Consider the following 13,776-nt stretch of genomic DNA (forward strand, 5'->3'; position numbering starts at 1 on the left):
TAACACAGCACGATACAGATCTTATCGCACAATGAAATACAATATATTGTCGGGCCTACCTCGAGCAATGGGACTTGCAACAAACGTTTAAAAAAAACCAACAAAAAAACAGCCGATGTAATTATCATATTGCCTGGAATCGGGGGGAAATCCTGCTGCATTTATGTTATCACGTAATGCCTGTACTCCTTGTTTCTTCAGATCTGGCGTACTAACCGGAACTTGTACATCTAACAAGGAAAACAGACAAAATACGTATTCTCGCTATACACTGGTGTTCCCTTTTCTTGATTGGATGTGCGATTTTCCGGGACTGTGACGGTGCACGGCGGCGTTGGCGCGAAGGTGCTGAACAAAGACCTGTCTGGCAATTTATATTATTGCATAAACTCCATACACTAGTGTTTAATACCGTCGTCATGGCTGATAAAGAAGGTAACTAATCGTTTATATAAACCTTTGTATTGCTATAGGCGAATTAATCCACAAAACTGTGATATGTCATTAGATATACCGCTCTACCAATAACAAGTTCTCCGATGCTTCTGACTACGCAGCCTGCAGTTCAGGTCCCGCCACGCTGGTTGCTAGCAGCTAGCAAGCAAGCCTTTGGCATTTGGTTGATTAGCATTTCGCACGACAATTAACATTAATTAAGCCACCAGATATCGGCGGCTAGTTAACAGATATGTTTGAAACTTAAATAGCTAGCTTGCTAACGTGATGTCGAGTGTGATGATGTAACGTTAGCCAAGACATGGGTTGTAGCTAGTTTGCTAGTTGGAAGACCACTTAGCAATGTAGCTAGCTAACTAACTAATTCGATATGATATGTTGTGTCCATTTATGTACAGAGCTGTCTGTTATGCCCTGCAGTAGTTTTAATGGTAATAAAGTTATATTCATCACAAAAATATATATTCTGAATACAGTTTCACGTTATTGTGCGTAACATGAGCTAGCCGGTTGGCTTGGGTTCGTAACTGTTTGGTTGCTTTCTAAAGAAATGGCTCGACTTTTTAACCGACTAGGTGGCTAGCTCGTAAAGTTACGTATTTAAATTGTTGCCAGTATAGGTGGTTTAGATTTAGATTTATTTAAGGGAACATACGTTAGCTATTTAGTAGTTAACAGACAAGTTGTCTCGTGTCTTGGAAAAATCGAGCACTGAAAAACCCGTTAGCCAAATGCATAAATAAGTAAATGAATAAAAACCTGGTTGTACACTTTGCAGCGGCATTTGACGATGCGGTTGAGGAGAGGGTGATTAATGAAGAATACAAGATATGGAAGAAAAACACCCCTTTCCTGTACGATCTGGTTATGACCCATGCTCTGGAGTGGCCGAGTCTCACAGCGCAGTGGTTGCCCGATGTTACCAGGTATGTTTAAACCTGTAAATTACGGTTCAGTTTCATCATGTGCTGCTGCGCGCTTGTTGTGTGTTAATATGTCCCCGAGGATGTTGTCGTTTGTGAGCAGGTTGAATATTGTGTTTAATAGGACCTCTGCAGAGAAAGCAGAATGTTTTATGTGGTTTGGTAAATATAGGCCTAATGGATCAGCCAATCCATTATATTTATATTTTGCTCAGCACTTTGTAAAGTGCTGAGCAAAATGCATGGAAAGTTGCATTTTATTGTTCATTCATACTGGTAAAAATTCCAGACTTGCAAAGAACGTTTGGATTCAGTGTTTATTTATATTTCAGCATTCTCGGTCCACTTCAGATTGTACTTTGCAGATGGCTGTTGATGGTCCATTTTGTGCCAGTGGTCTGAATAACAGAATTGACCCAGTGTCCAAAGCACACCATAGCTGCTTATGTGGGCTTATATGTGGGCTTAATAGAGACCAGCCATTGAAATCTAACTGCCAGTCATCTGAAAGGAGTCTTAGAATTATACAGAATGTAGTAAGATGGTTACACTTGGTTGCTAAGGAACATGGGGTGATAACGTGACCTTGCTGAAGACCAACATAGTCGAATCGTGAGACCGCTGAGCTGACGTAGCGTCTGTGTGTCGTCCGTAGGCCCGAGGGAAAGGACTTCAGCGTGCACCGTCTGGTGCTGGGCACGCACACCTCGGACGAGCAGAACCACCTGGTCATCGCCAGCGTGCAGCTGCCCAACGATGATGCCCAGTTTGACGCGTCACACTATGACAGCGAGAAAGGAGGTGAGAGGCCCCTGGCACCACGTGCAGTATCATTGTGGATTATGCCACGCCTTCTTTCTCCTTGGTCCTTTTCTCAGTGGAAAAGATGACTGGTTTTTGTCAGTTGTTGCTTAATGTGGAGACTTCACTGAGAAGAGCCATCCATTTTCATTGGCTGCAGAGTTTGTTGTGTCACTCTGATTGTTTTAGCAGAGGAATGCATTTACCTGGAGGAGATGCCTATTTTGTGAAGGATTTAATTTGCTCAGCAAATTTTGTATAGTTTTTTTTAATGATGAAATAATATAAACAGCCTTAACGTTATCATGTATTTCACAAGAGAACAGCTGTAAACATTAGTAGAGTGCCCTGGTGGTGATGCTTTCTTGACAGATTAGAGCTATTCTATGAGAGTGAACTGTGTCTCCTCTGTGACGCTGGCTCTGTGAGAGTGAACTGTGTCTCCTCTGTGACGCTGGCTCTGTGAGAGTGAACTGTGTCTCCTCTGTGACGCTGGCTCTGTGAGAGTGAACTGTGTCTCCTCTGTGACGCTGGCTCTGTGAGAGTGAACTGTGTCTCCTCTGTGACGCTGGCTCTGTGAGAGTGAACTGTGTCTCCTCTGTGACGCTGGCTCTGTGAGAGTGAACTGTGTCTCCTCTGTGACGCTGGCTCTGTGAGAGTGAACTGTGTCTCCTCTGTGACGCTGGCTCTGTGAGAGTGAACTGTGTCTCCTCTGCGACGCCGGCTCTGTGAGAGTGAACTGTGTCTCCTCTGTGACGCTGGCTCTGTGAGAGTGAACTGTGTCTCCTCTGTGACGCTGGCTCGTGTGCCTGCAGAGTTTGGCGGATTTGGTTCGGTAAGTGGAAAGATTGAGATCGAGATCAAGATCAACCACGAGGGGGAGGTGAACCGGGCGCGCTACATGCCCCAGAACCCCTGCATCATCGCCACCAAGACGCCAACCAGCGACGTGCTGGTCTTCGACTACACCAAGCACCCCTCCAAGCCAGGTACGCCCTTACGTACACGGGGGTGAAGTGTGTTTTTTTTAGCCCCAGAATTTCATAAAGGCCTTTGAGATGTGTACAGTATCATTTGTAATTTCACCAATTTCATTTGTAATTTGACCAAGCTCTGTCATGCTCAACCTGTCTGTTCACTGATAATCGTCTCCCACATGCTGCCATATCGAAATGCTTCAGAAAGTAAGATGTTTACATTTTGTACAGTGTGGCATGTCACTCTTATATATTGCATCAATAACACTGTTATGTTGAAGCTGGCTGTGTGGAAAGGGGCTGGACTGAAACGGTTTGCTGTCTCTCCCAGATCCCTCTGGGGAGTGCACCCCCGACCTGCGCTTGAGGGGGCACCAGAAAGAGGGCTACGGCCTGTCCTGGAACCCCAACCTGAGCGGCTGCCTCCTCAGCGCCTCCGACGACCACGTAAGGCCACGCCCACCACTGTTTATGAGTGCGATCGAACCCGCGCAGCCGAAAACTGAACAGTGGAAGCAATGAGGGGACTGGACCCAAAGCTACGTTTGTGTAAATGTTTGCTGCTGTGAGCTGTAGCATTAATCCTGCGGTTGCCAAACGGAAGTCAGAAGTCTCGTATTTGATTATGGAACATTTTGCCCCTCTCCCACTGTTGTGCTGCTTGTTTTCCCCTGCATAAGTTTCCACCCCTCCAAGCCACCGAGGCAAGCAGACTAGAGTTTGGCTCTCTGCAACCCTTTCAACCTTTGTCTCCCAGACCATCTGCTTGTGGGACATCAGCACGGTACCCAAGGAGGGGAAGGTGGTGGACGCCAAGACCATCTTCACCGGGCACACCGCCGTGGTGGAAGACGTCTCCTGGCACCTGCTGCACGAGTCGCTGTTCGGATCGGTGGCCGACGACCAGAAGCTCATGATGTAAGGCCGTCTCCCACCGTCTGTCGGCCTAGACTCGCAGAATGGACCCGCTTCGCTGGGATCGTTTAAGATGCGCCATTAAGGATGTGACGATATGATATTACCGCGGAAAGTGAAAATGAGGATTCGCCAGGTATACCGTTAAAACCGGTTGCATTTTAGGTTTTGAACATGCTGCTACCTTTTAGGGTGTTATGGAGGAATTGTGTGTGTTTAACTAGGAAGGCCATTGAAGGGAGAGTCTTGTTTTCAGTGGAGACCTGGCTATGAAAGCAGCATGGAAATGAAAATGTGCTCCACATTAAAACAGACACAACATCACAATGACACACAGAAAATGGCTGTACTGATGAATGGGTTTTTAATTCATTTTGGTTGTACTGAAACGTGATGGTAAGGTTAGAAGCGGGGAACATCACCTTTAGCTCCCTTAATCCGGTGTATGAGGACTGAGAAATAGTTTGACCGGTGGAACCCCTTTGTTTTGACCGTAGCTGGGATACACGGTCAAACAACACGTCCAAGCCCAGCCACGCAGTGGATGCCCACACCGCTGAGGTCAACTGCCTGTCATTCAACCCCTACAGCGAGTTCATCCTGGCCACCGGCTCAGCGGACAAAGTGAGTGTGCGGTGGGGGAATGCAGTCGCCATATTGGCATTTGGTGTTTGGGGAGCATGGATTTAATGGGCCTGTTTTTGTTACCGTTCCCTGACCTTTTAAAATTCCCTAGATTATACCTTACTGCTGTCATACTTCAGTCTAGACTGAGACTTGATTAAGCTGTATGTGATGTTCAAGTTGACATTTTCTGCCCCAGTTGTGTTTTTCCCCTGTTGTTGTGAAGTGTGATTGCTAACAGTTCCTCCTAGCTGACCACAGATGGCATATTTGTGTGTGACCCTGACCTCTGTTTATTTCTTCATCCAGACTGTGGCTCTTTGGGACCTAAGGAACTTAAAACTGAAGCTGCACTCTTTTGAATCCCACAAAGATGAGATCTTCCAGGTCAGTCTATGTAGGAATACAACTTCTAAAGGTATTTCAGGAGCACAAAATGCTTGTTCTGTCATCTAGGGTTCATTTTTGTACATGGCCCATTTCTGTAGCTGGATATATAATGAAGCAATGGTTAAATGCCAGTGCCCAACCCACGATTCAAACCTGCAACCAGTCTGGACACAATCTCCTATCTGTAGCATCATATGGTAGTAGATGAAACAAATCCATCACCTTAATAAAAAAAAGTTGAGTTTTGAGGGGTAATTGTGAGGGAGAGATCAGTGACAAAGATAGTTACAGATGAGTGGGGTAAAAACACAGTGTAAGTACCTGCTGTCCTTTGAAATCCTGTCCTGTCCCCCCCTGCAGGTGCAGTGGTCGCCCCATAATGAAACTATCCTGGCCTCCAGCGGGACAGACCGGCGACTCAACGTCTGGGACCTCAGGTATTAATAGTTTACTGTCCGTCGCTTTGGAAACGTTGCCGTTCTTAGGGTTCTCTTGCATCAGCGATTGTAATCAGCCAGCACGTGAAGTTGTGCTTGAATTGAAGAGTGCACAGAACGTGTCCTGTGCTGGAGGGGGCGATGGGAAGTCTGTTTGGACCTTTTCCAGTAGAAATGCTCACTGCTCTGTGCCTCTGTGTAAAATGGACAGGAAGGTCAAGACTACAGTGGGCTCCTGTCTTGGGGAATATGAGCTGGAATGATTAGGTGGGGCTGGGAGGGTGTGGTTTTGTGAATCCTGCTGTCTCGGACCTTGTGATCAGTTTGTCCCCTCTCTATGCAGTAAAATCGGGGAGGAGCAGTCGCCCGAGGACGCTGAAGACGGCCCCCCCGAGCTCCTGGTGAGTTTCTGCGCCCCTGTAAAAAAAGCCCCCCCCCCACCCCCCTCCCCTCCTCCTTGGCAGCAGCAGGTCCCGCGGGCGTCAAAACACGAGCAGCCGCCAGGAGGGCTGAAAGCAGAGCCGGGGTGTCCGCTCGGCACGCTATTTCTGCGGTCTCTCTATGGGCAGGGCGCCCCCCCCCCCCCCCCCCCCCCCCCGCTCTGAGCCGTTCTGTCACCTGACTGTTTAGCGGAGCTGTCCAGGTGAAGCAGCGCAGCTGGCGGACAGTTTACCGCTCGGTGCGCGCGGGCGCCTTCCCCCGACAGAGTCCAGTGCGCCGGCGGCTGCACCACGTGTCTTAAGGGCCACAGCCGGTTGACACGTTGTTCTCACTTCCACAAGACTTGACCAGCGATTCGCTGCTTGTGGAGAGGCGAGGCCTGCTTATTTACGCTTTCGGTTGTGCGGCTGCAGGCTCAGCATGTTAAGGTTTTGCACTCTGACTCGAGATGGTCAGTGAGCCAGTTGTATGGTTATACAACTTGTCTGAAAAGTGCAGAAGCAGAAGCTGATGCCCCTGTGCTGTTTGTCCCCCTCCCCAGTTTATCCACGGCGGACACACAGCCAAGATCTCAGACTTCTCCTGGAACCCCAATGAGCCGTGGGTCATCTGCTCCGTGTCCGAGGACAACATCATGCAAGTGTGGCAGATGGTGAGTGCGTGCACACACACACACACACACACACACACAGATAGGGGCACACACTACAGGTGACTGCAAGTGTGCTCATGCAATCCGCTGATAGTTAGCAAGCAGATAATAGTATTTTATCATTGAAAAAGTATATTTATCTCTAGCCTTTAGCATGGCTTGAACAGGAAAAATGCATTTGTTTTGTAGGGAAGTAAAGTCTAATTCTGAATTCAGTCTCTTGTCCTCTTGCACATTAAAGCTGTTCCTGCAAAGTTTTATGTCATCCATTAAAAAAGTATTGGTTTATTAAGCAAGGCGGTCGTTTTACCTTAAACTTTTCCCACATTTGAAATACCGATGCGGTCCTATTGACAGCTGAGCCCAGGCCATTGAGATCAGCGCTTTCACAGCCAGTGAGTCACAGCTGCTCACAGCAGTCTTTCTGGAGCTGGAGCTCCCGGGAGCACCGGGAGCCGCAATAACACACGAGCCCCAGCTCTCCGCAGAACGGCCGCCAGCGCCTTCCAGAACGTTCTCGAGCGTTCCGTCGGCCCCGTTAATCCTCGGAGCCCTCGGGCTGTCGGCACGTCCCGCCCGGGCGGGTGACTGACGCGCCTCTCGCTGATTTTCCAGGCGGAGAACATCTACAACGATGAAGACCCCGAGGGGGCCGCGGACGCGGAGGTCCAGGGCTGAACGGCCGAGCGAGCCGCACCCCCCGCCCCCGCCCCGCCCCGCCCCACCCCACCCACCCACCCACCCACCCACCAGACCGTTTCCTGCCACACACACTCTGCAGCACAGTCAGCGCATTCCCACTCGCAGAAATGCCACAGGGGCAGGCTCATTTACAAAGTGAAAGAATAATTTATTGGTAGAGCCCCCTCCCCCCTCCAACAGTTTTCTACTAGAATATAAAAACATATTTTTTTAATTAATAAAGAACTCAGTCACTTGCTCTTGATGTTTGAGAGAAATGGAAAACATGTGCGTACTGTTGTTAGAGACCAGTGTAAGCTCCTTTTCTCCTAGGGCTGTTTGATATTTAAGCTTTGTGGTTAATTAAGGATCAAGGCATTACTTTGCTCATTCGAGCAAATGGATCCCAGTATTAATAGATGAACTGCAGCTTGTTTTCTTGGCCGTGTCACTGAAGGACAAGTAGAGCTCTTAACACCCACACATTGATTTTTTTTTTCTATGAAAAACGGCATACACTGAAGAGAAAAACTGTATTTTAAAAGGAAGACTCATAAAATCAGCAATTGCCAAGTTCCTGATAAGCAAAGAATCTCCTTTCTCTTGCAAACGCATAAGCTAAAATGGCTGTTTCTCTCCCTGCATAAATGAGGGGTTTTTAAGTCTCCCAGGTGGGATCTGTATTTTCAGAATTGTCCATTAGTGAACTTTTTTCAGCTTCATTATCTGTAAGGGTCCTTCTTGTTTGTTTCTCAGTGTTGTGATATTCATGTGATTTCTTTGTTAGACCTCCCATTTCCCTTAAAAACCAGTTGTATAAAATGCATTCAAATAATAAACATGTTTTTTTTTTCTTTTCTTTTTTTCCCCCCCTCTATTTTTGGTTGTGCGTGCTGATCACTCCACACACGCCCCTCTGGCTGCTTGTCCTATAGTGGAGGATTATGAAAGCAGCTGAAGCCGTTCTGCATTTTTACAGTTCGCGAACAGAAGAGAAACAGGTTATTTTAGGCAAAATGGCCTCTTTGTAGAGACTGCTTCGGTCACGTTCCCTGGGAGGGGAGGTCAAGCATTCCTTGGAGTTCAGTCGTGCCCCTGAAAAGTGGATGAATCTTAATTTTAGCATCTTGGGACACTGGTGATTAGTCTTAATGGAATTTGGACAGTTGCCAATAAGAGGCCTTTGAGTGTGCTGCTGATGCAGTAAAGTAAGAGGTAAAGCAGTGTGGGAACCAGCAACAGCCAAGAGTGCGTAGGAGTACTGTTAAATATTGGGTTCTGTGAAAATGAAAAGCCAAGTGAATGTTTGCACGCACTGAACAACTTTTAAGTCAAAACAAACGCTATCCCTGAGGGTCCAAAAATACATTTTCCAGAAAAAAATTAAAGTAATTCCAGGCTCCAGTTGGATAAGCTCTTTAACTGCACTGAAGTGAACTACTGGAGGTTTGTTGTAGAACACACTGAAGAACCATTTTGGGTGGTGTGGGGTGTGAGGATTGTATAGTTGAACGGTAGAGCACATCTCACCGGAAAAGATCCAGTTCTTTTATGAGGCTGTCCTTCATGGTTTGGATTTCCTTGTTTTTCTTCTTCTGAATCTGGAGTTCAGTCTTGAGTTCTCTGCTGCTCTCCTCCAGTGAGTCTACGGTGTCCTGATGGGAAAATAAGTTGTCTTAAAGGAGCAGTTCTGACTCAAGTTAGTTTAAAGCTCTATTGCTCAATCAATATGTCTCCTTAATGCTTGACTAGCTCTTATTTTTAGAATACTCAGCATTCAGTACTGAAAAATTGTTCCTTGAGAAATATAGCCTTTTACCCCCTCTAAAAAAAATTGATTGAATTCAGGCCGAAGGGTTTCCTCCTCTTGTCTGTTTTACACAACATTTCAGTGTCTGGAGGAACTCTCATGAATGTGCTGTTTTGCAAGCCTCTGACCCATGTTAATCTCCTTTTAAATGAGTCTACTTATGTTTTCACCTGTTCTGCACTTCCTGTCAGTTCTTACAGTGGCTTAAAAAAGTATTTGCCCTCTTCCTGATTTGCTCAGTTATTGCACATTGTCAAACTGAATGGTTTCAGATCTTTGGACAAAATGTAAATATCAGACAAAGGGAAACTTTTAAAATAACTTTTTTCATTAAATTAGTGAAATTATCAAACACTCATATCACCCATGTGAAAAAGTTATTGTGCCCTTAGTTTCTCAATCAACCAATAAACCAAATTTAATTGAAAATTAGATTCAACTAATTAAATACAGCTTGATTGAATCCAGCCCTGTTGAATCTAAAGCTCACTCATATTGAACCTTACTATCAGTGAAGTAGTCCCCACGAAGTACACCATGATCAAAGAATGTTCCAGAAGAGGTGAGGAAATAAAGTTGAAATATATCAGTCTGTAAAGGGTTACAAAGCCATTTCTAAGGCTCTAGGACTCCACCGAACCACAGTGAGAGCTATTATCTTCAAATAGAGAACAATTAAAATAGTGGTGAATCTTCCCAGGAGTAGCTGGCCTGCCTAAATTTTTCAAAGGTGCAGCGAGAAGTCATCCAGGTATGGGGATGCTTTGCCATTATTGAAGGAACCAGAAATTCTGCTCACCCGAAAATAATTAAGAAGGTCCAGCCATCTCTGAGCTGAAGCGTAATTGGGTTAAGCAGCAATAATCAAAAACACCAAAGCGAATCCATATCCTGAATGGCTGAAGAGTGCCCTGACTTGAGCCCAACAGAGATGCTGTGCAGGACCTAATGTGAGTGGTTCATGGTTTATGAGTGGTTTCTGTTCATTCTTTATAACAGTCCAGAAGTTACCCTCACTTCCCACTTCAACCTCCTGAATTTAACCTGGTCAGTACCCCACACAATTTACCTTAGTTAACTTTACAGGGTTCTACAGTGCACCTGTTTTTGGAGTACTTGCTCCTGAAAAATGATGCAAACTGGAAAAATAATTTAGGAGCAAACCTAATTGGGATGCATTAGCGTGCTCCTGAATTTTTGAACTTGGATTGAAAAATTGGATATGTGCTCCTTGGACAAAATACACTGCCCTGCTTTACCCTGATGCCAATTCTGCTTGTGTGTTTTTCCCTGTCCGTGCCCCTCCCATAGTAATGTATTTTCTGATGGCCAACCCCCCCCCCCCCCCCCCCCCCCCCCCCCCCAAACGCGGCTGCAGGTCCTACCCTGTACTGCGCAACTTTCTCCTCCCTTTCCTGCCGCATCAGGGCGATCTTCTCCTCCAGGTGTGTCCTCTGGTGCTCCAGTCTCTGCACCTCCTCTCTGAGGGGCCCCAGGCGGACCCTCAGCTCCTGTGTCTCGGCCCTGGTCCCCAGCAGGGCATCGGTGGCGGCCTGCTTCCTTTTCTGCAAGGCCTGCAGCCGGGGCTCGTACTGCTCCTCCAGGGCCTTCATCCCGTCCTGCAGGTAGTTGCTCAGGTCCCAGGGGGGCTGCCGGTCCTGGGACTGGTCTCCCTGAGCCCGCGCCAGGCTCAGGCTGTCCAGCTGGCTCCTCAGGGTGTTCAGGCGGTTCTGCTGAGCCTCCCTCAGCTGGGCCATCTCCTCTGTGAGCAGCTGAACCTGGCCCTCAAGCTCACCCTGAGAGAGTGAGAGAATGTACCTGGTAAATAAGGCCCTGACCCTGGAGCTCCTCCTGGGAGTCACAGGGACTACAGAGTAAATAAGGCCCTGACCCTGGAGCTCATCCTGGGAGTCACAGAGACTACAGAGTAAATAAGGCCCTGACCCTGGAGCTCCTCCAAGGAGTCACAGGGACTACAGAGTAAAGGCCGTGGCCCTGGAGCTCATCCTGGGAGTCACAGAGACTACAGAGTAAAGGCCGTGGCCTTGGAGCTTGCTGTGGGAGTCACAGAGAGAGAGGGCACAGGGGGAATGAAAACCTGACTCTGTTCCCACTCATAAGAGAGTTGGAGAGAATCATAGGTTTAACTCAGAGAGGTTTATCTCTGACAACTGGGACAGAGACGTATCTTTCTAATGAGACTCCTGCCATGTCTTTAGGAGGAACTGATGTCATGGTAACCCAAGGAACTCTGACTGACCTGATGAAGGACAGGAACCTCATGTAAGGTATTTTTGGTAGTTACACCACATCATATCCTGGACATTACTGAAATGACATGTTACGTAAGAATAGGGGGGAAATCATCACTTTTGATGAAATCTGCCACTCATTCAAATCTGAAAGGCATTGCTGCCCTTTCCCCTGTGCTGCTGTATTTCAGCTTGCAGTGTGAATGAAAACCAGGATGTGTGTGTACCTACATGCTGCCAATGCAGTAATGAATAAATGTAATGCATATGAACTATAGTACACATAATGCCTGTTTTGCATCTCATACACTACATGGCCAAAAGTATGGGGACACCCAAACATCACACCCATATGTGCTTGTTAAACATCTCATTCCAAAACCATGGGCTTTAATATGGAGTTGGTCTGCCCTTTTATTGCCATAATAGCCTCCACTTTTCTGGGAAGGCTTTCCACTAGATTTTGGAACATGGCTTTGGGGATTTGCTTCAATTCAGCCACAAGAGCATTAGTGAGGTCGAGCACTGATGTTGAGTGATAAGGCCTGGCTTGCAGTTGGCGTTCCACTTGATCCCAAAGGTGTTTGATGGGGTTGAGTTCACTGCTCTGTGCAGGCCAGTCAAGTTCTTCCCCACCATACTCGGCAAACCATTTCTTTATGGACCTCGCTTTCTGCACGGGGGCATTGTCATGCTGAAACAGGAAGGGGCCTTCCCCAAACTGTTGCCACATATTTGGAAGCACAAAATTCCATAGAATGTCATTGCATGCTGTGGCATTAAGCTTTCCCTTCACTGGAACTAAAGGGCCTAGCCCAAACCATAAAAAAACAGCCCCAGACCATTATTCCTCCTTCACCCTCTCATTATTTCTCCTCTTCAGCCCTTGCCGGTCCCATTTGGAGGGCTTGTGTGGGGTACCGCTTTGCAGCTGAGCTGTTGTTGCTCCTAGACATTGACTGGGGCAGCTCTAGCAGGGCTGAAATTTGACCAACTGACTTGCTGGAAAGGTGGCATCCTATGACATCCCACGTTAAAAGTCACTGAGCTCTTCAGTACGACCCCCAATGTTTGTCTATAGAGATTGCATGGCTGTACGCTTGATTTTATACACCTGTTAGCAATGGATGTGGCTGAAGTAGCCGTTCCCACTAATTAGGAGTGTCCACACTCCACATACTTTTGGCCATGTAGTGTAGTTACACCACCTGTAAATACCGTGGACCTGAGCTCATGTGTTACTGGTATGCTTCATGAATGTGAAACCCTTTCCTTGTGTTGCTACGATACACCTTCATTTTGACTATTTTGCACATCTCTGATGTAGCATATTCGCTCACAGACAAGCTGCCTGATGTGTGTGAGCCACAGGTTGTGAAAACCAGGCGTGGCGGCTCTCAGTACCTGCATGATAGTGAACTGCTCCACCTCGTGCTGCTGCGTCTCCAGGGCAACCCGGCTCAGGGTGCAGTCCCTGGCCACGGCGAACAGCCGCCTCTTCACCAGCCGCCTCTCCTCCTGCAGGCTCCACCTCTCCAGCTCCGCCCGAGCGAGCAGCCTGCGGAGCTCCCCCTGCTCCGCCCGCAGGGCCTGCACGGCCTGGGCCATGGGCTCCTCCAGCTGCAGGAGCTCCTCCACCAGCTGGTTTCGACGCTGCTCCAGTTGCGCCACTTCCACGATGCTCTCCGCGAACCGAGCGCCCAGCTCCATCACACCCCCCTCGCAGAGCTCCCGCACCTCCTCCACGCGCCTCTTTAGCAGGCTCTCCAGGTCCTCCATGTCTTCACCCGGCCGCGGGCCCCACAGATCCGCACATTGTGCCCGGACCAAAGCGTCCTCCACGTCGTCCCTGGCCTGCTCTGTGAGGCCCTGGAACCGGGGCCCAGAACCTTCCGCGCACCCCTCCAGCTGGATCCCCAGCTCCGCCATGCACTGCTCGATCTGCGCAGCTATCTCGTCCACGCCGCCCGTGGACTGGGTCGCCACGTCCTCTGCGCAGTCCTCAAACCTGTCCCCCGTTTCATCCTCGCTCCCTCTGAACTGGGCCCCCAGCCTGTCCATGCACTCTTCAAAGTGGGCCCTGAACTCCTCCATGCAGTCCTCGAAGAGGTCTGCCTCCTCAATACACAGCTGCACCTCCTCTTCCTGCAGGGCCTCGTCCGGAGGGTCAACGTTGAGCCTAGCCTCATCGCTATCCATGACCTGTCTGAGGGGCATGGAGGGAAGGCGGGTTTTATTTTAAAATCACAGCCAGCCTAACCGGGTCATTCACATTGGCCTCACTGGGACTCTCATCCTGGATCCCATAGTATACACCCTGAGCAGTGGAAGGGACAGCCCAGAAAAAAAGGAAAGAATGATAAGTATTCATGAGCAACTGTTGCAGGCATCTTGCCAAGTTGCCCTACACAGGCAGC

The 13,776-nt window shown here is 48.2% G+C and overlaps 2 protein-coding genes across 5 annotated transcripts; one reads left to right on the plus strand and one right to left on the minus strand.

Annotated features, from left to right (window-relative positions):
* The first annotated feature begins 278 nt into the window (after positions 1 to 278).
* Positions 279 to 7,350, plus strand: rbbp4 (retinoblastoma binding protein 4). Of its 4 annotated transcripts, none has more exons than XM_035427856.1 (13): positions 279 to 435; positions 1,235 to 1,382; positions 2,035 to 2,180; positions 2,996 to 3,169; positions 3,362 to 3,364; positions 3,489 to 3,604; positions 3,915 to 4,075; positions 4,570 to 4,696; positions 5,006 to 5,083; positions 5,447 to 5,523; positions 5,867 to 5,924; positions 6,506 to 6,616; positions 7,232 to 7,350. In XM_035427856.1, exons 1-13 carry the CDS (start codon positions 420 to 422, stop codon positions 7,292 to 7,294), a joined length of 1,278 nt encoding a protein of 425 aa, XP_035283747.1. In that variant the 5' UTR covers positions 279 to 419; the 3' UTR covers positions 7,295 to 7,350. The 4 variants fall into 4 exon arrangements, with proteins under 4 accessions (XP_035283747.1, XP_035283748.1, XP_035283745.1 ...); XM_035427854.1 differs by lacking the exon at positions 279 to 435 and adding an exon at positions 613 to 887; XM_035427857.1 differs by lacking the exon at positions 3,362 to 3,364.
* A 280-nt stretch (positions 7,351 to 7,630) lies between these two features.
* On the minus strand, positions 7,631 to 13,288 carry sync (syncoilin, intermediate filament protein). Its single transcript, XM_035429375.1, has 4 exons — positions 12,764 to 13,288; positions 10,493 to 10,903; positions 8,828 to 8,952; positions 7,631 to 8,392 (listed from the first exon to the last, which is right to left on the minus strand). The coding sequence occupies exons 1-4, from the start codon at positions 13,286 to 13,288 to the stop codon at positions 8,341 to 8,343; spliced, it is 1,113 nt and encodes a 370-aa protein (XP_035285266.1). The 3' UTR covers positions 7,631 to 8,340.
* Between the last annotated feature and the right edge of the window lie 488 nt (positions 13,289 to 13,776).

The sequence above is a fragment of the Anguilla anguilla genome, chromosome 8 (genome assembly GCF_013347855.1).
Source record: "Anguilla anguilla isolate fAngAng1 chromosome 8, fAngAng1.pri, whole genome shotgun sequence".
Classification (NCBI taxonomy): Eukaryota; Metazoa; Chordata; class Actinopteri; order Anguilliformes; family Anguillidae; genus Anguilla; species Anguilla anguilla.